This window comes from Lynx rufus, unplaced genomic scaffold (genome assembly GCF_022079265.1).
Source record: "Lynx rufus isolate CCGP_SWC_20201006 ecotype Redwood Valley unplaced genomic scaffold, mLynRuf1.p SCAF_8, whole genome shotgun sequence".
Taxonomy (NCBI): Eukaryota; Metazoa; Chordata; class Mammalia; order Carnivora; family Felidae; genus Lynx; species Lynx rufus.
Window position 1 is genome coordinate 20,904,192 of NW_025814896.1, and position 22,970 is coordinate 20,927,161.

A 22,970-nucleotide genomic window follows, 5' to 3' on the forward strand; every position below is an offset into this window, starting at 1 on the left:
CGCCTGCCACCGAACTAGGAATCTGGGATAATTGTCAGTGTCCTCTTCTGCCCCTACTACAGGATATTAGATTGCTAAATCAATGTCAGTACACCCATCTGATGAAATGGGGCCCATGGGGCCACTAGAGTTAATATCAGGGATGAATCCGGGAATGCACACTAAGGCCGCCTTTGGCAGAGAAGCAAAGAACCAAGGTCCTTGTCTAAAGGGCTCGAGCTTTTTCTTTCAAGAAGAGACAAGCAGAGCACATGAAAAGACCTGCAGGTCCTGGCAAGTTCCCTCATTCAAACTATATGGATAGTAACGCCAACATTCCTATCCCTAAGGAAGGCATGACCCTGAAACTTACTTTAGGTCTTCTAACTTTTAAGTGGGTATTTTCTCTTAACAATCTGGGTCATCTACTTCTTCCCCACCCCAACACTATTAAAAAATTCTGCAGAAATAGCTGTTATGTGCATTTACTTGTGACACACTCCTAGGGTTAAAAAGAAAAGTGTCAGCGGGGAAAAATAACACTCAAGCCATCACCAAACACAAGTTGGTTGTATTTATTTAATCCTAAGAACACAGATACCCTGAAGAAGAGACAGACAATAAGAAAGTTTTCTCTAAACAGGATTTTGATAAGACCTAGTGTTCAAATCTCTAAAACAGAAGAGCACACAAATCTAAAAAAACACAGCACCCATTTTATCTCTTACCTGAATGAACCTGAGAACCCCTAAACACTCTCTTTAAGAGATATCAATATTAAAGTCGTGCAAAGAAATTGTACCCATAGTGTTTCGACCATAAAACCAACACCTGGTTTATACATGACAAGAACAGGATAAAAGCACATAAAATAATGTGCAGTTTATAGAATTCAGAGACGAGCGGGGGACCAAAGATCAGGTGAACAAACTGTAAAGCAGGGTGCTCGGTGGATCAGCACCGCGCACCTGATGGAACCAGGAGGCGCTGAACGCCGAGCAGTCACTGGTAGGAGGGATACAGCACGGTGTCTCTCACAGCCAGGAGATTCACTGATGCTCTGGCAACGTTTCCGGAATGAAAACCGAGGTAGTTCTCAGCAAGGAATGTTCTCCTGGAGAGCATGGCCAGCATGTGGTTGAGCCGGGACCTGATACCAGCAAAGTGAAACTGGCGCTCTTGATTCAAGTTCCTAAAGGAGTCTCGCAAGCACAGATCCAAGTGGGGGGCGCCCCAGTACTTGGCGTGTCCAGCAGGGACAAAGTCAGGGGCTCTGCTGGACGTCTGGGAGCCCAGGGAGCTCGCCACAGAGCCCTGCGAAGACAGAGAGGAGGAAGACCTCAAACTGGGAGATCTGGACACAGACATCCTGGACACTGGTGACCCTTCTTTAGACTGGGTGCCCTGAGAAAAGAGAACATTCTCGTCCACGTCAGTCTGGGTGGTGGCCGACGTGGACCGAACCGCAGCTTGGGAGCTCGCGACCCTGGTGGTGACCGCGGTCTGGGTCCCGGCACATGCCGTGGTGACGCTGGCTTGTGTCCCCGCGTCGCTCGTGCTCACTGCTGGAACCTCCTCTCCCGGCTCCGTCTGGGTGGCCGCATCGGTCGTCCTCCTCCCGCCCTGTGGTCTGTCCTGGCAGCTGATGACATCGTCCTCATCGCCGACGGTGGAGGACTCGCAGTTCTGGTGCCTGGCCTCCGCCCTGCCCTCAGCGGGGGCCTCACACCCCAGCTCAGCCTTCTTGGGGGTGCTCGAGAGCCGGGACAGCCGCAGGCGCAGCAGGCCGCCCAACGTGAGCTCCTTAGACAGGGGTTTACTGTCCACTAGATGATCAAACTTGCCGCTGATCTGGAAGTCAGACAGCAGCTTGGAGCTGATGGGCTTCGACTGTGCATACAGGATTCGGAACTCCAGATCAAAGTGTTCAACCACTTGGCCAGACAGAATGACCAAGTTACTGCTATTTAATTTGCCATCTGTCCACGTAAAACTTAAGGATTAAAAACAAACAAACAGAAGCTGGTAAGCATGAGCACTCTTAGTTTACTCACTGTCAAAATGAACAATAAAGCCTAGATATCCTGCTCCAGGAGTCACAACTCTGGTGACAGCATACCCACCATTCAGTGTAAATTCAACACCCCAACCCCATACATAACGTATGTATGCGGTAACAGAAAGAAAAAGGCCAACTGTTTAACCAACACACTGAGACTTAGACATCCACAGCCTCAGCGTTTCTACAAACTAGAAAGGGCTTCAAAAAGATTTAGGCAAGCACCCTGATTTTAGAAGTGATGAAACTAGCCAGTGATGTCCCAGCGGGAAGCTGGTCTAGACTGCAGACTAGACCCCAGGACGTAAGGACTGTTAGTGCAGTGCTCCTTACTACTTGCTCCCATGCTGCCATTTTCTTCCTTTCTTTTTTAAGATTTTCATTTATTTATTTTGAGAGAGAAAGTGCAAGCAGGGGAAGGACAGAGACAGAATGCGAAGCAGGGTCTGCACTGCCAGCACGGAGCCCAATGTGGGGCTTGAACTCATGAACCGTGAGATCGTGACCTGAGCTGAAGTTGAAAGCTCAACCAAATGAGCCACCCAGGTGCCCCTTCTTTTTCTTTTTCTTTTTTTTTAATGTTTATTTATTTTTGAGAGAGAAAGAGCAAACGGGGGAGGGGCAGAGAGAGAGGGAGGCAGAGGATTCGAAGTGGGTTCTGTGCTGACAGCAGCGAGCCTGACGCGAGGCTCCAACTCACAAACAGTGAGATCGTGACCTGAGCCAAAGTCAGACACTTAACCGAGCCACCCAGGTGCTGCCAGTGCTGCCATTTTCAATGGGGACAGTAGCACATTCAGGGCAGATTAGTGGCCATGTGCCCTGCCTGTCAGGCATCCTTCTTCCTCTAGTAATAGAACCCCATCCACCCCAGCCTTCTTAGACACTTCCTGCAATCACAATGGGGTGGACATATGACCCACGCTGACCAGAGTATCCCACCCACTTGGGTCAGGGACCTACCCAGGATGGGCACGTGACCTAGCTAGGACCAAGTAATTCTTCAAGGACTGATGCCAGTGCAGGCAGAAAGAAAGTCTCTCTCTTTGGGAGAGATACTAAAGGCTACGTAAGTAAGCCTGGACCTTGCCTTCAAAGGGAGAGCGTGACTGAGAATAAAGATCAACCAGAAAAAAAGCAGGACCAGGGGACAATATTCTGATCAATGTACGCCCTCCAGGTCAGGATGAACTGAAAACCAACTGCACCTTTCTACACTCCCAAGTTATGGAACTCAATAAATTCTATTTTGCATAAAGTAGTTTGAGCTAGCTTTCTGCACTCCCGATCACCCCACTGATAAAGAAGTTTGTATCAGGAATAGGATGTTTTATGGGCACCTGGGTGGCTCAGTGGGTTAAGCATCCGACTTTAGCCCGACTTCAGCTCAGGTCGTGATCTCCCCGTCTGTGGGTTCGAGCCCCGTGTCAGGCTCTGTGCTGACAGCTCAGAGCCTGGAGCCTGCTTCGCATTCTGTAACTCCCTCTCTCTACCCCTCCCCCGCTTGCACTCCGTCTCCCTCTCTCTCAAAAATAAATAATAAACATTAAACAAATTTTTAAAAAGGAATAGGATGTTTTAAATGAGAGATCATGAAACACAGTGTCAGCTCTGTCTCTACCTTGAGAACTGCCTTCAAAGCCCCAGAAGAAAGATTCTGAAAACCTTCAATGAGATCATGCAAACAAGACACCTATCCAACACCAGGAGTATAAAATACCGTCAACAAATAGAAACTATACTCCTCGGGGCATCTGGGTGACTCAGTTGGTTAACCAGCTCTTGGGTTCATCTCAAGTCACGATCTCATGGTTTGTGAGTTCGAGCCCTGCATCAAGCTCCATGCGGACAATGCGGAGCCTGCTTGGGATTCTGTCTCCCTCTCTCTCTGCCCCTCCCCCCACTCAATCTCTCTCTCTCTCTCTCTCACTCACTCACTCAAAATAAATAGACTTAAAAAAAAACCTATCATCATCATCCTCAATGGTAGCATATCTCATTTGCAGAGGGTAATTTTTATATTTGATATTTCAGGATGGCCAAAAACCATTTGGGACTAAGTTTGTATACGCAGATAAAGCTTGCTCCGGGTGAAAATCTAGTCTCCTCCTGTTATTTATAAACGTCTCATGAAAGGAAGTCTCGAGGAAGTGTGAATTTTGTTCTGAGCAATGATGGTACTGTCTGAAAAGAAAGGCACCAAGAGTTTCTTGATCTGACCCCCTCAGCTTCCACAACCTTTTGCACATCTGCCAGGGCTGACACAATCATCACTCGGGAATGCGCGTTTCTCCAAAAATGAGTTTTTCTTTTTTAAACTCAAGACATGCCTCACACACACCGTCAGACGATCGAACGCACAGACACACTGCCATTGGAGCCACGTAAGTAAACACGGTGCATCTTAACTTCTGGAGATTCGTGAAAATCAATGATCCAATCATCGGCACCCTCTATTTGACGACACTCTACCGTAAGATACCACTGCCAAGTTCAGACTTCAAAGGTGGGGCCAGAAACCTGGATCAGTACTTTCTAGACTAAAGCACTAAGTTACAAGGCTTGACGGAAGGTGAAGGATTTAAGCATAAGGTAACAGCTTCGGCTCTGCCCTCCACACTGACGCTGAGACCTGTGATGACCCTTATCTGCAAGTGAACAGGGACAAGGGGCGGGGGGGACCAAGGAACAGGAATTGAGACTGCTCCTGTCACCGGTAACCCAGTTTGGCCACCGCAGGCCTGGCAGAGGCTCCAGGCAAGTTTCAACATCCACGCCTTAGTTTCGTGGCCCCCCAGGGCAGGGGAGGTGACCCACCCCCCAACCACCTCCTGCAAAAGGCCACTCGGACTGACGTCCTCACACGCACAGATGCACACCTACCAGAACGCCCGGCCACGGAGGCTCACGTTGAGAGGAAAAGCAGCTTTTCCTTTATCCAGCATGCACCCACTGCAAAGTTCAGAGTCACAAGCACGGGCAGGCTAGAGACTTACCTATAGGAGCCTGTAGCCACGCGAATGCCATCAATCAGTGTGAACTTCTCGTGAACCTGCCCAACTATCTTAGTCCCCGACCTCGCATAGTAAGTGTTTCCGGTAATAGTCCGGACGGTCATCAGCTGTCGGCGGGGAACAGGGGAAAAAGAAACACACAGGCCAGTGAGCAAACGACAGAGGGCTTGGTCTACAGTTCCCGAAAAGACGCACTAGGTGGCAAAGGAGCGGTCCCCTGTCCCCTTCGGTAACGGCACACACGCACACTAGCCAGGGGTTCTCGGGACTCGACGAATGTCACTTCACTTGGTCCGTCTTCTCGTGTGCCCTGTTCTCACACGGACTTGTGAGACTCTTGGTTCACGGGTACATGTGCTCTCAAAGAAGAGCCACTCGTTCTTTGACACGCCAGAATCCAAGAAATGACATTGAAACAGAATGTGGGGGATAAAATCAGCAAAGAAAACACACTAATAATAAATAGCATTTTAGCGAAGGCTTAAGGAAGCTAAGCTGATATTTCTCCTACTCTCTTATTTGACTGCATCAGTAATGACTAACAGCCCACCCTCACTTACCCCCATGCCATCCTCAGTATGGGGAACAGGACGAGCCTTCTCTAACACGGGACTTCTGAGGCTGACACACTCACATCACATGTGGCTTCACCAACAATGTCACATCTCCTACGGATTTATCAAAAAGGAACTCCGGTAATATGCTGGGGCCCCACAGTGCGTAATCATCCTTGTAAAATGACCCGCATAAATGTATATCCGATGGTATGTAAAACACTAAGACGATCTGCATTATTTGGAGCAAATCAGGACAGCGTCAGCTCTATGCCTTTAGAAACCTTACACAATTCAAATTAAATGCTTAAGATTTTTGTTTGATTCTCTCATTCATTCCATAAGCAAAGAAAGTCCCTACCGTGTGCTGAGCCTTGAGACAATAGAGGGATCAGGCATGTTCCTTACCTTTAGGGACTAAGGGAGAGAAAAGTAATGCGTGATTCAAAAAACAAGGTATGACATCATCCAGAGAAGTGAAAACCTACATCCACACAAAAACCTGTGCACAAACACTCACAGCAACTTTATTCATCATAGTAAGAAACTGGAAACTATCCTAAAGTCCTTCAGCGGGTGAACAGTTAAACTATGGCACAACCACACCACATGACACTCCTTAGCAGCAGAAAAGAACTAACAATTGATACAATAATTTGGATGGATCTCAAGCGCCTTATGCAGAATGAAAAAAGCCAATCTCAATAGGTCATATACTATATGATTCCATTTATAGAACGTTCTCTAGATGACAAAATTATAGAGATGGGGAATAAATTACTGGTTTCCAGGGGTTAAAAACGAAGAGGAGGGCACAGAGAGGAGAGCAGATGGGACCATAATGGGAGCAAGGAGATGGTTGTGATAGAATAGTCCTGTATCCCGACAGTGGTGGGACAGTTCTGGATCTTGATGGCGGGGGCGGGGAGGGGGGGGGAGTTCCATAGGTGCACACATGTGATAAAATGGCATAGAACTGTCAACACATGTTGTGCCAACCCCAGATTCCAGGCTGTGATTGTGATTTTGTAGCAGAAGTCACAAAGGATGTAACCATTGGGGAAACCGGGTGAGGGACACATGGAAACCTCTGTGACCTTTGCAACTTCTGTGAATCTGTTGTTCCCTTTTTATTTAAAAAAAAAAAAAAAGAATTGAGAGAGAGATGGAGCATGAGCAGGGAGGGGAGAGAGAGGAGACACAGAATCCAAAGCAGGATCCAGGCTCTGAGCTGTCAGCAGAGCCCGACGCGAGGCTCGAACTCACAAACCGCGAGATCATGACCTGAGCCGAAGTTGGACACTCAACCGACTGAGCCACCCAGGCACCCTGAACCTACTGTTCCTTTAAAATAAAAACATAAGACAAAACAAAAACACCATGGCATGACATAACATCACTTCCGTGGTCTTACCAAAACATGATCTGAATTTAGCCATGAGGAAGCATCAGACAAACCCAAATCCTACAGAAAACTAGCTAATGTTCTTCCAAAGCACCAACACCCTAAAAGACAAAGACAGAGGAGCAGCTCCAAATGAGAAGACGCTAAGGAGATAGGACAACTCAATGCAAGATTCGGTCCTGGGTTGGATCCTGAATAAGAAAAAGGGCATTCGTGGAATGATCAGTGAGACTTAGAAGGTCTGTAGATTATGGTATTATATCAAATTTATTTCTCAATTTTGAAATTTGCACAGAGGTTTATAAGACGTTAACATTTAGATAATTTGGGCAAAGAGTATTCAGGAACTCCTTATATTATACCACTAATTCCTTTGAAAATCCCATTATTTCAAAATAAAATTAAACAAACAAACAAAGAAACTAGGACCTTCCATAGAGGTGCACCCAGAGCAGGTGGGGCAGGGGGTTCCTGGAGGAGATACCGATTCCTGACCCAGGTTTCAAAGGATCCACATGTAATAGCAAGCATTCAAAAATGTCACCGTGGGCACATTTAGGTGTAGTTTTCTGCATCTTTTCCGTCGGTGCTTACCCAAATGTTGTACAGGCCTCTGTGACTTCAGTCAAAGCGCTTTTGAGGGCCTACGCACAAACACGTGACCAAGTGCCTACAGACAGGACACCCAGCGTCCAGAACCAGCCACAGAGCGAGGGCACGGCAGATGTCAGCCCCCACTGGGGGAGGGTACAGACTCACCAACAGACACGTCCTGGTGAGAGAAGCCGCCAGGGAAGACGGTGCTGCTCTAGGAAGAAGTCCAGGCACTACAAAAATTGGGGCGCCTGGCTGGCTCCGTCAGTACAGCATGCGACTCTTCATCTCAGGGTTATGAGTTCGAGCCCCGTGTTGGGTGCAGAGATTACTTAAAAAAAACTAAAATCTTAAAAAAAAAAAGACACTACAAGAACTGCTGAGGCCAAAGGTGCAGACTTCCTTTCGACTCCTCCTCAAGGCAACAATCAACGCTATGCAAGCGAGTCGGTAAATAATGCTGGATTGGATAACTGGATCGTCTCTAAGCCAATCTCACGACCAGAGCTGTGGCCAGAGCCACTCTGTGATTCTCCTGCTGCTGGCACACAGCCCTCATTGCAGAGAGAGCCTCAGAGTCAAACAGCACATCTTCCATCGCTTCCCCTGGCTCTGTGTAAAAGCAGTCACAGGCCGAATGTCTGCGTGCTTTTCCACGCCTGACATGCATTTGCCTTGGGTCCCCCTGACCTCGTACTTTAACCGAGTGCGGGTCACACGGCTGGCTCATTTCATCCTGGCTCCAAGCTCCGATTCTACCTCCGCCAGGAATTGGCTTTGTAGCGGCCGTGATAAGTTAGCAACAACCTGATCCTCGGTTTCCCCATTTGGGAAAACGGCCACCAAGAACTCTGTGGGGGAAGTCGAATAGCCAAATTTTATAAACCAAATTACTTGACAACGGGGGGGGGGGGGGGCGGTGCACTGATGTCCACTCTGCAAGCAGCCTATAGTACCGAAGCCCAATGCGTTGTTCGGTTTGCTGACTGCTTTATTTCCAGCGCCTGGAACAGTTAAGTGGCTCAGAGAAGGTGCTCACATAGGTGATGAGCCAAGTGGATGAATTAAGTTCCAAAGCTCACAGCTCACATTAAGCCGCTTAATTGAAAAAGATGAATAACAAATACGACGATGCTGCTTGCCTCTTTCTGCTACAGAGAACAAGCTGGCTGAGTTATGTAACCGTACATTTAAAGACTTCAGTTTGCATTACTGTCATGCTCAGAGCAAAGGACACGAAAAGCCTAATTTTACAGCAGCGAGAACGGAGAGGCAGCATGTGACGGTGATCAGGAACACGGGGCTGGAGGCAGGCCCACCGCGAGGGAGGCACACCCCCACTCCTTTCCAGCGGCAGACCCCGGGCTCTCTGTGCCACCACGTCTGCGCTGAAACAGGTACTTACCCGGCAGGGCTGCGGTGAGGACAGAGTTGCCTAACACTTGTCAGGAGCCCAGGACAGTGCCAAGGACAGAGCAGGGGCTCCGTCAACGGTGGCCGGGCCAGCGCTACTGTCAAAAGCAGCGCCTCCAAGGCAGCCCCGTGCGGCCAACAGCCGAGCTCCCGGCTGTTCAGGGGAGGCCAAGGTTTGAAACCTGGCTCTGTGGTTTCTTTTCTGTGAGATTTCAGACAAATGGCTTTGGCCATAGCCTCCGCTGCCTCTCGTGTCATGGGGATCCAACCCCCGCCCCATCTCGCACCATCGTGTAGATCATGTAGGTTACAGATGCTCAGTCTTACTGCTGATTAAGGAGAAACTGGAAACACGGAACACAAACCTTCTCCTTTTCAGGATGCACTTTCAGGTCCATGCACATATCCAAAAACTGCGAGAGCAGAGCCTGGTCCAGGAGGATGTAGACGGCGACTCCCTGTTTCCGACATATTTCCTGTAGGTCCCTGAAGATGTCGATGTCCGTGAAAACATCCATCACCACCGCAATCACCTATGGCGTGAGGCAGAGGGAAGAGCAAGCTGTCGGCTCACGGGAGCTTACGGTGCACCGTCCAGACTCTGGAGCCCATCTCCGAGCCGGGAAAGGATCCCCACCCTACGGGATCCTTCCTCCCTTCTCCTTCTGCACTATCAGTTTGCCCCCAACCGCAGACACCTCCTTCTCCAAAGACACTCAGGCCACATCTGGATTTGGCCCAGCTGACCCTCCCGATCGCCTCCTAGCCACTGTCCTCCACGCTTCCTCGGACCAGTCCTTTTTCCTCCCTGGCAGCACTCCATTCATGCCTGCTGCTCAATCTTCCACACTCGGCATCAGACCACAGTTCCGAGATGCCTCAGCCATGCGGCCCTAAGCAAATTACAGTCGTTCCCAAGGTCTGGTCCTGTGTCTGCAAAATAGGCATGCGGTCAGAACTGAATGACTACGTTACATGAAGCACTAGGTACAAAAATCCCTCAAGTATCTGTTCGCGGGTTCCCTTCACCAGTCCAGACAGCTCACCACAGGGAGGCATCGCTCCAGCCGCCAAACCTCTCATTACACCCTTTGCAGGTTTAAGAGTGGGGCCCTCAGCGAAATCCCTCCAAGGCTATGGGGTGTCAGAATGTGCAGGCTCAGTACAAGTCTCTGCACACCAAGCCAGAGCTGGGGCCCCGAGCTAAGGCCACGGCTCCCTGGGCCACGGTTTGCAGCAGCCTGGGCCGGAAGGGGGTCTCCCTCCTCCTCACTTCAACAGTGAAAACTAGTGTCTCTTAGGACCATATTAACTCCTCTTCGAACGTTAAGGTAATTTATTTATGGGTCTCACTTCCTCTATGGGGACGGAGGCCCTGGAATGGGATAGACTCATCTCTGTGACCCTAGAGGACTCAAGATAGTACCCGACAGTCATGACCCCTCAAGGACGTGGGTGTTCAAGAAGCAAATGGAGACAAACAGGAGATCCCGTGCTCTGTCTCCAACACCCCAAGTCACGCCTCCCAGGAGGCGACCTTGGAAAGACCTTGAAAGGCCAGATCCCGGGAAGTCACTGCTATGAGGAGTCTGGGAAGATCCATTTCTCTCTGGCTACTTATCCCCGCCCCTCCCCAGTGTTGACGAAGCCCCAGCTGTCGAGCTATTCCCCGGGAAAGGGTTTGCCTCAACCCCCCGGACACGTGATTTTTCTGAACTGGTGGCACCTCGAGAAGTTCACGGCCTCCCACATGCTTTTATGCATCTTATTTGGAGTTGTATCCACCCCCAGGTCACACGGCATCGTGGGCAAAAGGCAGAGAGGCCTGGTCACAGATGTCAGCTCTGCAGCTCACCACCGTGGGACCCGAGGCATGCTGCGGAGCCTCAGTTTCCTTCTCTGGAAGAGATGGACAGTAACAGCTTCTACGTAAGGGGCTGCTGTCAGGATCGCAGGGGACAAAGACAGAAAGGGCTTAGCTCGGGCATGAAACGGGCATTCCATTTTGCGGCCGGCGCCTCTTCAGAGTCTATGGCGGGCCGAAGCCTGGGCCAAGCAGAAAAGACGGCTCTACAGAATGTGACAGACACCGGACTTGTCCGCAAAAGGAAGACACGCACGCAGGGGGGCCGAGTGATACACACCGGACGAGGCGATCACATCACGGGAACTTGGAGGTAGGGAGGAGACGGTCAAGCTGCGGTAGACGCGCTCCAGGCACTCAAATGTTTACAAGAGCAGAGAAGGATTCCTGGCGGGGAGGGCCTTTGAGCTGAGTCACGAAGAAGGGCGCAGTCTTGACAGGGGAGAAGTGAAGGGGAGGGTCTTGAAGCCACGTGGCGGCAGAAGAGGCAGGGAATGATGGGGCAGGGGCCAGTGTGGCCGGAACGGAGAGTGTGCGTGATGGGGAGCAGCGGGACAGGACTGAGAGACAGACAGGTGAGCCAGGCGGTAAAACCACGCGGTGACACCTCCACAGAGGTTTTGAACACACTCGTGTAGGAATGAGCGCAGCGCTCACGAGAGAAAGCTGGAGGAAGACACATCCAGGGTCCGTCCCTGTCCTCAAGAAACCCAGGCCAATGGGGGACAGAGGCGGCGCATGGACGTGCACCCAGACTCCCCGTGGGAGGGACAGAAAACCCTGCCCAGCTGGCTGGCTTAGAGAGGGCTGGAGGGTTGCTGGAGGCAGGGACCCAGGAGCAGGGCCTGCCAAACTGGGCTTTGATTCACCACTGAACCAAACAATACAAACGCCACCTTTGTTAGGTGGTGAGTAAGTCTCTAATTTGCTATTGGTTTCATTATTTGGTGTTAAAGCCCCAGCCTTTCCTGTGGGTGTTGAAAATAACTGGATCTGAACGCGAGGTGTTAAGAAGGTGGGTGCAAGTGCTTCCCTCCCTAACTTCCCCCTGTACCCAACATCCCCTCCCTCTCTTACTAGAGCGGGACTCTTGAAAGGTTTGCGACGGAGGCACAGCCCTGCGCAGGAAAGCAATGAGCACGAAGACCTTCCCTCCTTCAAGACCCCACCCCGCTTTCCTGTACTCTCCCCACTCCAGCCCCGTGCAACCAAGTCCTGCAGACTCAACGAGACCTGGGGCTTCTCAAATCTCTCAAGGGACAGTCTCCTCACTGAGCTCAGCAATGGCCTGGACTCATTCGCTGGCCAGCCAAGTGTCTGCTTTCCAAGGCCAGACCCGTCTCCCAGGTGCTGGGGCTCCTGCTACAGGTCTCTGGGCCCTGCAAGGATGCCCAGACTTGGAACCGGTCCCTGCTGTCACTCCTTGAGATATCATGCGGGATGGACAAAGGAGAGACGCATCTGGACAGTGGGCATCCTGTGCCCATCAAGCCCCCACACGGCCACTGTGGGCACTGCTTACCCCAGCCTGTGCTGCAAAGAGCCTGCCCGATCTCTTAGGGCTAGAAAGCTCTGCAAGAGGTGACTTTTGAGAGTCTATTCCAGGTCAACCCCCATCTGCAACTCTGTGCAAATCAGTCATTACAGGAGGAAACATCTAGCCACCAGAAGCCCGGCTGGCTGGTCTGCCGCCCGGTACCCCATAGTTCCTGCACATCTCCAGCCACATCTAGAGCAGCCGTGACTGTGTCAAGCCCCACACCATCCTCACAGGTGCCCCCCACCACCGCCACAGTCACTCCAACTACTCCTTGATGATTTAAACCAAGGGATCGAGTGACACACACAGTTACACAGTAGCAACCACTGCGCTATTGTGTATTGGGGACAAGCAGACTCTACTCATTTTTCACGTGACCTGGGAGCTTTTCCATTTGCTTTCTTGCACCAAAGCTCTAAAGAGAGATGTAGAGATTTCAAAACACCAGTAATTGTTATCTCCAATTTACGGATGAGGAAAATAAAGCTTGGAGGGGCTAGGTGACTCGTTCGTAGGGATATTCTTAAACAAATGCAGGAGCTGGAGTCTCAACCCCGGCCTGAGCGACTCTAGAGCCACCTATTAGAAGAGGGTTAAATATTACTCCAAACAAGCCTGAGGTTCAGTGTTCAAGGGACAGAGCTTGGAATACATCCTGAAGGGACCAGTGGAATATTTCGCAAAGGACATGGGATGGAGCCCGTCGGAGGATGATTACTAATAACACGAAACAGCTCACAGAACGAACGTTCAGGAAGTTTGGAGTGCCGTAGCACGTGGGCACCTTCTCTCTGCAGGCGGTCCCGCCGACTAACCCAGAACGGACTAAATCGGGAAACCTTGGGAGCACAGGCCGTAGAGGCGGACCTGACGCGGAAGCCAGCTCCTCCGCTTTCGAGCACCCCGTGCCCGCTGGCGCGGGTACCTAAGTGTCGCTGCCTCCTGTCGCCTGCAAATACTACTGCCGATCCGGTAGCGGCTGCAGTGGGTTCAGTCCAGAGAGGGCACCTGACGGCTCCTGGCACACAGGAAGCCCTCACACAGCAGCCTGTGTGTCTTAGCCCCAAGTCCGCCACGGTCTCCCTCCCTTCCCACCCACAAAGCAAGGACACGTGTGCAACACGCTTGGAATTCTGCCAGAGGTCTGCAAACATTCAATGACGCGTCAACCTGCCCGGGGCGGGGGGTGGTGGCCAACGCCAGCCGGGCAATTGGATTCTTCGCGCGGACCACATGGCTCTCAAACCCATTTCCTCCAGGTCCCCCGTGCTCTCCCACCTACTCTCCTGGACATGGTCTCGCTCAAAAACAAGAGACCTCTTTTCTCCCCATTCATTACAGGTTTTAAATAGAACAGAAACGATCTCCTTGAAATGTCTTAAAAAATTTTTTAAGTTAACTTGGCATTATCTTCCGGATTTAGAAACAAAGCAAATGTCCACGGTCGACCCTAACCTTGCCTGTGCGAGTTGGTCTCTCTCGGTTTCATGGGCTGTCAGTGTACGATTAACCATTTAAGTGCCGGACTAAGGTGCTGGCGTGGCCTCCGTCTGCAGCCTGGCACAGCAGCTCTCCCGGGAGGCGGGAAGGTGTGCCAACTGCTCGCGGGCCACGGTGGCAGCCACGTGGCTGCTGTCGTGTCCCAGCGTGAAATACGCATGCCCGCTGGGCTTTCAGAAAGAAAAAGCATCCAGAGGGGCTTGGGGGAATTAGGGGGCTATCATTCTGAGTTATTGATAATTACGTAAAACATTTACCTGGCTCTGACATCCGATTTACAAAACAGGGTGCTTTCAGAGACACCTAGCTTCCGTCCTTGTCCCTTCCCTTTTTCTCCTTTCCCTTCCTCCTTCTGCATTACAATCATTTCAATCCATTTTTGGTTCCTCTTCCATTTTCTTGAATATAAAGAAGTCTGCCTTAGGCCCATGTATGTACATACTTGTTTGCTATAAACAAGAACGTGTATTATGTATGTGTGTGTGTGTGTGTGTGTGTGTGTGTTCACATCCCCCTGTAGATTACAAGGCAGAATGTGATGCACACTGTTCTAGAGCAGTGCTCATCAATGCAAGCTTCTGAGAGGAAGGAAACGTGCTAGGTCTGTGCCATCCACACAGCAGCCGCTAGCCACCAGTGGAGACTGAACACCTGAAATATAGCTCGTGAGGCAGAGGAACTGAGTTTTTCACATTTCATTTGAATGCATATAAATTGAAATTGCCACTGGTGGCTAACGGTGACTTCACTGGTCGGTGCGGCCCTAGACACTTAGTCACTGCTTTCTCAGAGCCGCAGGGGACTCCACTCTGGGGACGCATCCGTTCTACTGAAGGACATCTCAGCTCCCCCAGCCTCTCGCTATGGTAAGTAGTGCCGCAAACAGCCTGCTACACGCGTCTATGCGTGTTTTTGCCAGTGTTATCTTTGGGACAGACACACACACGTGGTGTTGCTAGGCTGATGCGTAAATACAACTCAAGTGTTGCCGCATATGGTCAAACTCCCCTCCAGAGGCTACATCGTTTGCATCAGTGTCTTTAGAAAGCCCGCATACCCAGTACTTTTTTGGCGAGCGAACGGATCCTGTATCTGTAAAGGAATCCGGACGATCCTGTGGCTTCCCTGCTGCCTGATGGACGCCAGCTGGAAACAGTGAAGGAAGGAACAGGCCGACAGAGAAGGTGGCTACAGGACCGAGAGCAGGAGGGAGTGGGAGTGGCTGTTCCACGGGGGCAGAGCTTCAGTCAGGGAACACGAAACCATTCTGCGGACAGATGGTGGAGACGGATACACGATGTGAATGTGCTCAAGGCCAGTTAATGGTTAAAATGGCAAATCGACTTGCGTGTATTTTACTGTAATTTAAAAAAAAAAAAAAAAAGAGGGGCACCTGGGCGACTCAGTCAGTTAAGTGTCTGACTCTTGATCTCAACTCAGGTCTTGACCTCAGGGTCACGAGTTCAAGCCCCACACTGGGCTCCACACTGGGCGTGGAGCCTACTTGAAAAAATATAAAATAAAAAATAGGGGCACCCGGGCGGCCTAATGGGTTAAGCTTCTGACTCTTGGTTTCCACTCAGGTCGTGATCTCACAGTTCGTGAGTTTGAGCCCCACACTGGGCTGTGCACTGACAGTGCAGAGTCTGCTTGGGAATCTCTCTCTCCCTCTCTCTCTCTTCCTCCTCCTCCTCCTCCCCTGCTCATGCTCTCTCTCTCTCAAAATAAGTAAACTTAAAAAAAATTTAAAAAAAATAAAAAGAAAGAAATGAAGTGGCTAACAATTCCAAAATCCTTCACCTGACTCATAAAACCAAAAGGAAGAGATAAAAAGCAGCCACCCTGTCTGGTGAGGCACAGCCTAAAGTTGTGCATCAGACAGGCTTTCTAGGCCAGCGCTTCTCAATTTTCTTCCCCAGGGGACATCTGGCAATTTCTTTGAATTGTGGTAAAATAGATAATAAATCTGCCATCTTCATCATTTTCAAGTGTATTTTCAGCGGCATGAATTACGTTCACCGCGTTGTGCGATCATCACCACTATCTGTTTCCAAGAGGTTTTCATCGCCCCAAACAGAAACTCTATAACCTTTAAGCAATAGCTCCCTATCCTCCCCAACCCCCCTCGGGAGACTTTTTTGAACATCATGACTCTTGGCCAGGGATGGTGCTTCTGGCGTCTGGTGGGCGGGGCCCGGGGAGGCTGCTGGGCACCCAAGGCACAGGACAGCCCTCCAAGACAGAGCGCGATCTGGTCCAAAACATCCACGGCAGAGTGATGCTGAGAAAGCCCGCCCCGGGCTGACTGGGGCATCCGGAGCAGGAACTTGGTCACACTGCACAGATTCTACTGAAACCCAGAGGAGCGTTAAACAAGATCAGGAGCACCTTAGTTCTCTGATACATCCACACGCACATCAGGGGCCTCGGCCAGATTTCTCAGCAGCCACTCCTGGCGGGACTCTTCGTCAACACAGTGACGCTTCTCCCAATGCTCAGGTTATCAAATGGATGCCCCAGGGCGCGTCATAGCGCAGGTGTCTCTCTGGAACACGGGCAGCTGGTAAGAAGGATGCCTGAGGAGTGTGGAACCTCCAGAATGGGCTCTGCCCATGAACTCCCATTCAAAACCCAGAGATACCCCAAGGGCCAGCACAGAAACCCATCACCAGTGAGGGCACGCAGCACGTCCAGGGAAGGTCTCCACTCCCACCTGACCCCTGGGGAGGCGGGGCCCAGCCACACGCTGATTCACAGGGCAGCAGAGGCAAAGAGAAAAATGACTCCTCGACAAATTCAGTAATGTAGGGAAAGACTCCAGAGTAGGTGTGTCAGGGAAAAATCCCGTTCGGTTCAAAATTATTCTAGAATTCCCTCGGGAAGCCAACATCTTGGCTCTCGGGTCCAAAGCAGTATTTCCTCCAGCTTTGGTGGAGCTCGACCAGGTCAGCAGTCAGCCTGCATTCAGAAGCCAGGCCGCACGTACATCATGTGTGTTTTCAACGCCGTCCCTCACTCACGTGGCAGGATGCCCACGCTTTGAAAGGCGCTCAGAAACTGAGCCAGCGGAGGGCCTGGCAGACTCACAGCCCCGGTCACACCTACTCTGGGACAAGAACTCGCTGGAAAGGCAGGCGGAATCGCTCAGACCATTTTGTCACTTCTGCCCCGCCTCTCCTCTCCCCGCCAGACACCCTGCATGTGGCCCAGGTCCCAGGTGAGGATGAAACCTGTCCGAAAACCCTCCGTCCAGGCTGCAAAGCTAGCATCAGACACCTCCGTTTCCCAGGTGACCCTGGTTTCTTGGGCCTGTATCCTGACCACTCCAGTCTTCTTCCCGAAACGGACAGGAAGTATTCGTCCTGTCCTAGTCGTTTTCCTGTTTATAGGATATGTAAGGAGGAAATAAAAAGTCCCAATTCTTCAGAAACTGTTAAAAACCTTCAGCCTGTCGCTGAAAACTGCCAAGGTGCCAATCCTCTCTCATGCCAGGGAATCCACGGGGAGCAGAGATTGCGAGCATGGGCTTGGGAGCTAGGCAGACGGGCTACCTCTGTGATCTTGGGCAAGTTACTTAACCTCTCTGGGCCTGGTCTTTTCTTACCTGTGGCCTCCTCCTAACAGTAGGAGGGGTCAATGGGAGAATCCAGGTAAAGGGTTCAGCACAGAAATTGACCTACTGCAAGGGATCAAGCTTACCATCAGGACACAGATGCGTAACAGCTTTTCCTCTCATCCTGAGACAGCCCGGGACCGGCATCGTCAGCGTCCTTGCTGTCACAGGGACTGAACTTCAAAGGACGCAGCCAGAGTGACGCAGCCACTCCTGTGCACACAAGGCGCAACTCTACCCCGAGCCGCAGCTCTGGTGGGGCCACCCGGTGAGCTCCCTAGGATATCACCCCCATAAGGCCCTGTCCACCTGAGGACGGAGACAGCGCCTTATCCTTGCACGGCACCAGGCGGCGCGCTGGGGCTGTCGGGGGCTGAGGGCCGCCGTACTTCAGTTGGGAGTCCTGGCTCTGTCTTTCCCCAGCTATGTGACCTCCGGGCAACTTAACTTCTCTGTGCCTCAGCTCCATCACCTGCGGAGTGGAGATAACCGCACCTACCTCGGGACTACCTGCTTCGCATAGCATTATCATATTCTTTAAAGTAAAGGGGATGAGGCCTCAAGGTTAGCATGTCTCAAATCCAACCCGTCACCGGGTCCCCACTCTCGGCCTTGTTCTTCCTCCTAATTTTGTAGCTTCACTGCCCACCAAGCTAAAAAAAAAAACCTCTGTCCTCCCCAACCCTGCCTCTCCTGTGTTCTCCTTGGCCTTGCTCATTCTCCTGTTCCCTCCCAGGCCAACGAATGACCGAGTCCTGTCATTAAAACTTCCCCTGCCCAACTCCCCAGCACTGCCTTAGCACACACCCTCTTCTCGTCGCTAGATCCCTATGGCATCCTCCTTACAGGCACCCCACACACCAGCCTCGGCCCTCTCTAACCCAGGCTCCCTTGTGCTCCCACCAGAATGACTGCTCAGGAATGCCAATTTGATCATGCTCCTCCTTCAAAACCTTCAATGGCTCCCCAGTGCTCTTTAGCGGGCAAAGCACGGCTCCAGCCTCCCCTTCAGCCTCCTCTTCTACCATTAACCCTGCCTACTCGTTGTTCAAGCTGTGAGGAACTTGGCTGCCTCCAAACATGCCAGGTCCTTTCACACTTCTGGGCCAGTCTCTACCCTCTGGCCTGGCAAGTCCCACGCATCCTCCTGGACCCAGATCCAAGGTCACCACCTCTCCTGAGGCTTGCTTTCTTTCTTCCTCCAATGTCTCTATCTGTAGCAACCTCCCCACCCATTCCACCAGCAGACTGTCAACTCTCAAGTGTCCGGCAAGCATCATGCCCTTCACCTGTGGCCCCTAGCCCCTGGCACAGCATCCAATACGTGGTAGGTGCCAAATGAGCGAGCAATTTGGCATCCGGCAGAGACACTGAAAATATTAATCTGATCTAAAGGTAATGTACCACCTTTCACCATTAAAATCGCCCAGGTTCCAAATACAGCAACTCAAAGATGTGAGTGTGTGGCTGGACTGGGGCACAGAACAGGGCAGGACATTCTACCCTGGAATGCCAGTATTACAGAATGCCCCCAGGACAAAAGGGTGGCTGAGGGCCAGCCTCGAGCCCCTTCTAAGGCCAGCACATGAGTCGACAGGCAGCTTTCCCTCTGGCCTTAGCTCCAGAATCCCTTCACTACCACTAAGAAGTGGAGCTGGGCAAGAGGTGAGGGCAATTCTCCTCTCTTTCACGGAGACCTATTTGTTGCTTTTTCTCAAGTTGCAAGTGCCCAAATTCCCTCCTGGAGGCAAGCCTGGAAATGCACCCCACCATCAGGCCTTTTTCCATCCTCTTACTCTTCTCGAGTGTCTGCTCCATCAAAAGGACCGTCAGCACACCCAAAGCACTGCACGGCTGATACCAGGCATAGCTGGAGCCTGCACCTACTCCCCCAAAAGCAAAGCCCTAGCCCACACTACCCTCTACCCACTGCAACCCCACCAGCAGGAAAGGAACAGGCAGCACCAAGAACACTGGTGAGAATCCGGGCTTGTTCCTGGGCTTGACTGTTTCCGCCAGAATGATGCAGATATCATAAGCCACAGACACACTCAGGTACCAGCCCCCCTGAGTCTAACCATGGCCTGGGGCTTCACCTGCCAGGTTCCTGGCACAGGTGGCCGCTAGGAAGATGGGCACTATGCCAGTCAGCAAGCAAGGTGGCAGCTAACTACGGCTCTAGACTAAGGCAGCTAACTACGGCTCCGACCCCACTCACCTGGTGCTACGTTCTCGCAGACCCCTAGGTACCCAGCACCCTGCTGCAGTCGAGATTTCCCACCCCACCCATTCTAAGAGTCAAGACAACAGCACCAAAACCCACTGGGAAGAGAGATGACCCAAAGCAGGGGTATCTGCCTGTCTCATTCACAGAAAGAGCAATTTCCTGGGGCGCCCTGGGTGGCTCAGGAGGTTGGGTGTCTGACTTCCCCTCAGGTCCATGATCTCCCGGTTGGAGGGTTCCAGCCCCATCAGGCTCTGTGCCGGCAGCTCAGAGCCGGCGCAGCCTGCTTGGATTCTGTTGTCTCCCTCTCTCTCTGCCCCTCCCCCACTCGCTGTCGCGGTTTCTCTCTCTCTCTCTCTCTCTCTCTCTCTCACACACACACACACACACACACACACACACACACACAAATAAATAGGCATTAAAAAGAGAGAGAGAGAGAGAGCAATTTCTCTGGTCAATGGCAGGACGGAAAGAGGCAGTATTCTCAGTTTACCACTGGAATGTATTGGCTTTCTACAAGATAAGACACGCGGCGGTGACTAGCAATGAACAGACTCCTAAGCCCCAAAGTTGTCGCTGGGTACAATCTTTCTGGAATTTTTCCCTAGGTAACGCACTTACTTCTTAGGAGATGGGATCCAGTGTTGGCTGGCAGCCAGGAAAATTAGCACTCTCGTTTGCTTTTAACTAAAATGTGGAACTAGAAGTATTTCTGGTCCCCTCCCCCAGGGGATGTGAATGTCAGGAGTTGGACCTCGGCCACAATGCTCCTCCTTGAGGACTGCGGCTTCCCCCCACGTCCCTGACACAACGAGCGGCCGAGTGATCAGTGATCCGAGCGAAGCCACGCAGAAGGGGCGAGTCGGGGGCCCCCGGGACCACCCGGCCCCGCGCTCCATTCTTCCGAGGGCCTCCCGTCCGCCCCGGGCCCCGAGGCGGGGCGCTCACCTCCCGCGCGGAGCGGAGCTGCTGGCGCAGCGCGTCCTTGCAGCCGTAGGGGCCGCCGGCGCCCGCGCCGCGGGGCTGGAAGTGCGCCTCGACGCGCGTGGCGCCGCGGTAGGCGCCCTGGTAGAAGGCGGGCCAGCCGAGCTCCAGCAGCGGCGGCTCCAGGTCCGACTGCTCGGGGAAGTAGGTGCCGGACGAGCAGTCGTGCGACGAGCCGAAGGAGTCCTCGGCCCCCGCCGCCGCGCCCTCCTGACCGGGCCTCTGGGCCGCCCGCAGGATGGCGCGCACCTCGTCCGGGTTCAGGAAGCGGCCCAGGCGCTCTCTTCGCAGGAAGGCCTCGAAGGCACGGGGGCCGCCCGCCACCAGCTCCTCGAGCGCCAGGCGCCGCGCCTCGCTGTACAGCTCGGCCGGGTTGGGCGGCCCGCACGGCGACAGGCAGGCGGCGGGCAGCTCGTCCGGACCCTCGAGGCGCAGAGCCATTGCGAAGTCCGGACAGAACAGGACCGCCGCAGAGTCGGCGGAGCGCGGGCGTGCCGGCAGCTTTATACGCACCTTTGAATCTAACCGGCCCGCGTCCCGGCCCTCTCATTGGCTGCCACCTCTAACGGCGGAATCCAGGCGCTGCGAACGCCACCACGGCCCCTCCCCCTGATGTGCTATTGGCTGCTCCGCGGCCCGGCCCCGCCCCGCGCCTCCGCATTGGCTGCCGGCGGCGGCCGAGTTCAAACTCTGGGGTCTCTCCGTGGAGTTTCAACGTGGCGGCTCCACGGCTGCGCTGATGAGTTGCTCCTGCTCCGGGCCTGCGGGTAACCGAGCTCTTAAGGGTCAGCTAGAGAGAGGGAGTAACGAGCCCCAGTGACCCGGCCGCGGCGCAGGTAGCGGATCCCGAACTGAAGCCTGAGAGTCCGGCCCCCTCCATCCTAGCGCGCCCCCTGCTGGCCGCGCTGCTCCTGGGCTCTCACTCCGGGCTTGGGCGTGACTGACCAGTCCTGTCTCTGTAATCCCCTGCATTTAAATCATTCGTAAATCCGTTCAAAAAATACTGGCTTTGATTACACCTTCAGGTAGCTTTTCCTTTTCTCGGCCCATCAAGTTATTGTCCTGGCAAAATCCCAACCCTGGTTAAACCCCACTCCTCACCTACTTTCCCCCGCACCTGGGCAGCCCTACGGTCCTGGGGGAAAGACTACTTAACCAAGCTGTCTGTGCCTTAAATTCACAGTCTCAAGTGGATCCTTAAGATTGACTGCTAGCCTACATTTCCCTCAGTCACCCTACCTTTTCCTTTCGTTCTTACTCTTAGCGTTTGCTTCGTATTTCACTGAGAAAATAGAAGCAACCAGAGAGAACTTCTTCCACATGCTGCCACCACATCTACCTACCCGTCTACATCTCCGCCCACTTACTGGGCCTTCTGTTGCTACCAATGAACTGTCCCTGAGCCTAACACCAATCCTTCCATTGGGGCATTAGCTTCCAACCCCTCTACTACTAACCTATATCCCTACAGCAATGCTCTTTCCCGGATCATCAGTTTCCCTTCTTTTACTGCTTCATTCCTCTCAGCATACTGATATTGGAGTATTTTTCATCTTAAATCAGCCTTCTCTTGACCTTCCTCTAGAGTTTCCTCTCCATTTCTCTGCTTATTTTTATAGCATAAAACCCGAAACCAGTTGTCTCTACTTGCTGTCTCCAGTTTTCCTCCCATTCTTTCTTGACCTAGTCGAAGGGGCTGTGCCTCCCCTGCTCAACCAAAACCTCTTGTCAAGGTCATGAGGAGCTCCACAGCACTAAATCCAATAGTCAGCTCTCAGGCCACATTTTCTTTGTGTAAATGAGAAAGTAAATACACAACTGTAAAGTGCTTCTTCATAAATGTGACCCAGGAGGATCCAAGAGAGCACGGTTCTCTACCCTCTTTCAAGACACCAACAAACTTCTGCTTATGACAAAGACAAGGACCACAGTCTGGGGCTGTGCAGCCACATAGCTTGTCAATGCCCCTATTGCTGGAAATAAAAAGTGAGAATAACCAGGGTCTCCCCTGCTGTCGTGTTGTAGTAATGTAAAGTAGTATAGAGTATTTTACCAGTAGGAGGACCAGGGTGGAGGGGTGAAAGATGGTTAAGGCAGGTCGGCCGGTGCACTCCAAAACTAGAAGGGCAGCCCCGTTATTCATACATGTTACCAGATAAACCTTTGAAAGTAGGGGGTAAAAAACCTCATATACTTATGAGTTATTACAGGGTTCCATGTTATT

The 22,970-nt window shown here is 52.1% G+C and overlaps 1 protein-coding gene across 1 annotated transcript; it reads right to left on the bottom strand.

The window, feature by feature from the left end:
• Positions 1-549: 549 nt before the first annotated feature.
• Positions 550-21,193, bottom strand: FAM83D (family with sequence similarity 83 member D). The gene is made up of 4 exons (XM_047069604.1): positions 20,711-21,193; positions 9,384-9,551; positions 5,035-5,159; positions 550-1,972 (listed from the first exon to the last, which is right to left on the bottom strand). The coding sequence occupies exons 1-4, from the start codon at positions 21,185-21,187 to the stop codon at positions 982-984; spliced, it is 1,761 nt and encodes a 586-aa protein (XP_046925560.1). The 5' UTR covers positions 21,188-21,193; the 3' UTR covers positions 550-981.
• Between the last annotated feature and the right edge of the window lie 1,777 nt (positions 21,194-22,970).

Bases quoted from the DNA above. Each gene is read 5' to 3' on its own strand.
- FAM83D (XM_047069604.1), bottom strand. From the start codon at position 21,187: ATGGCTCTGCGCCTCGAGGGTCCGGACGAGCTGCCCGCCGCCTGCCTG. The intron at 9,552-20,710 runs GTGAGCGCCCCG...CTCACGCCATAG, and splicing joins AGCTCCGCTCCGCGCGGGAG to GTGATTGCGGTGGTGATGGA. The intron at 5,160-9,383 runs GTTTGTGTTCCG...CCCCGCCGACAG, and splicing joins TGCATCCTGAAAAGGAGAAG to CTGATGACCGTCCGGACTAT.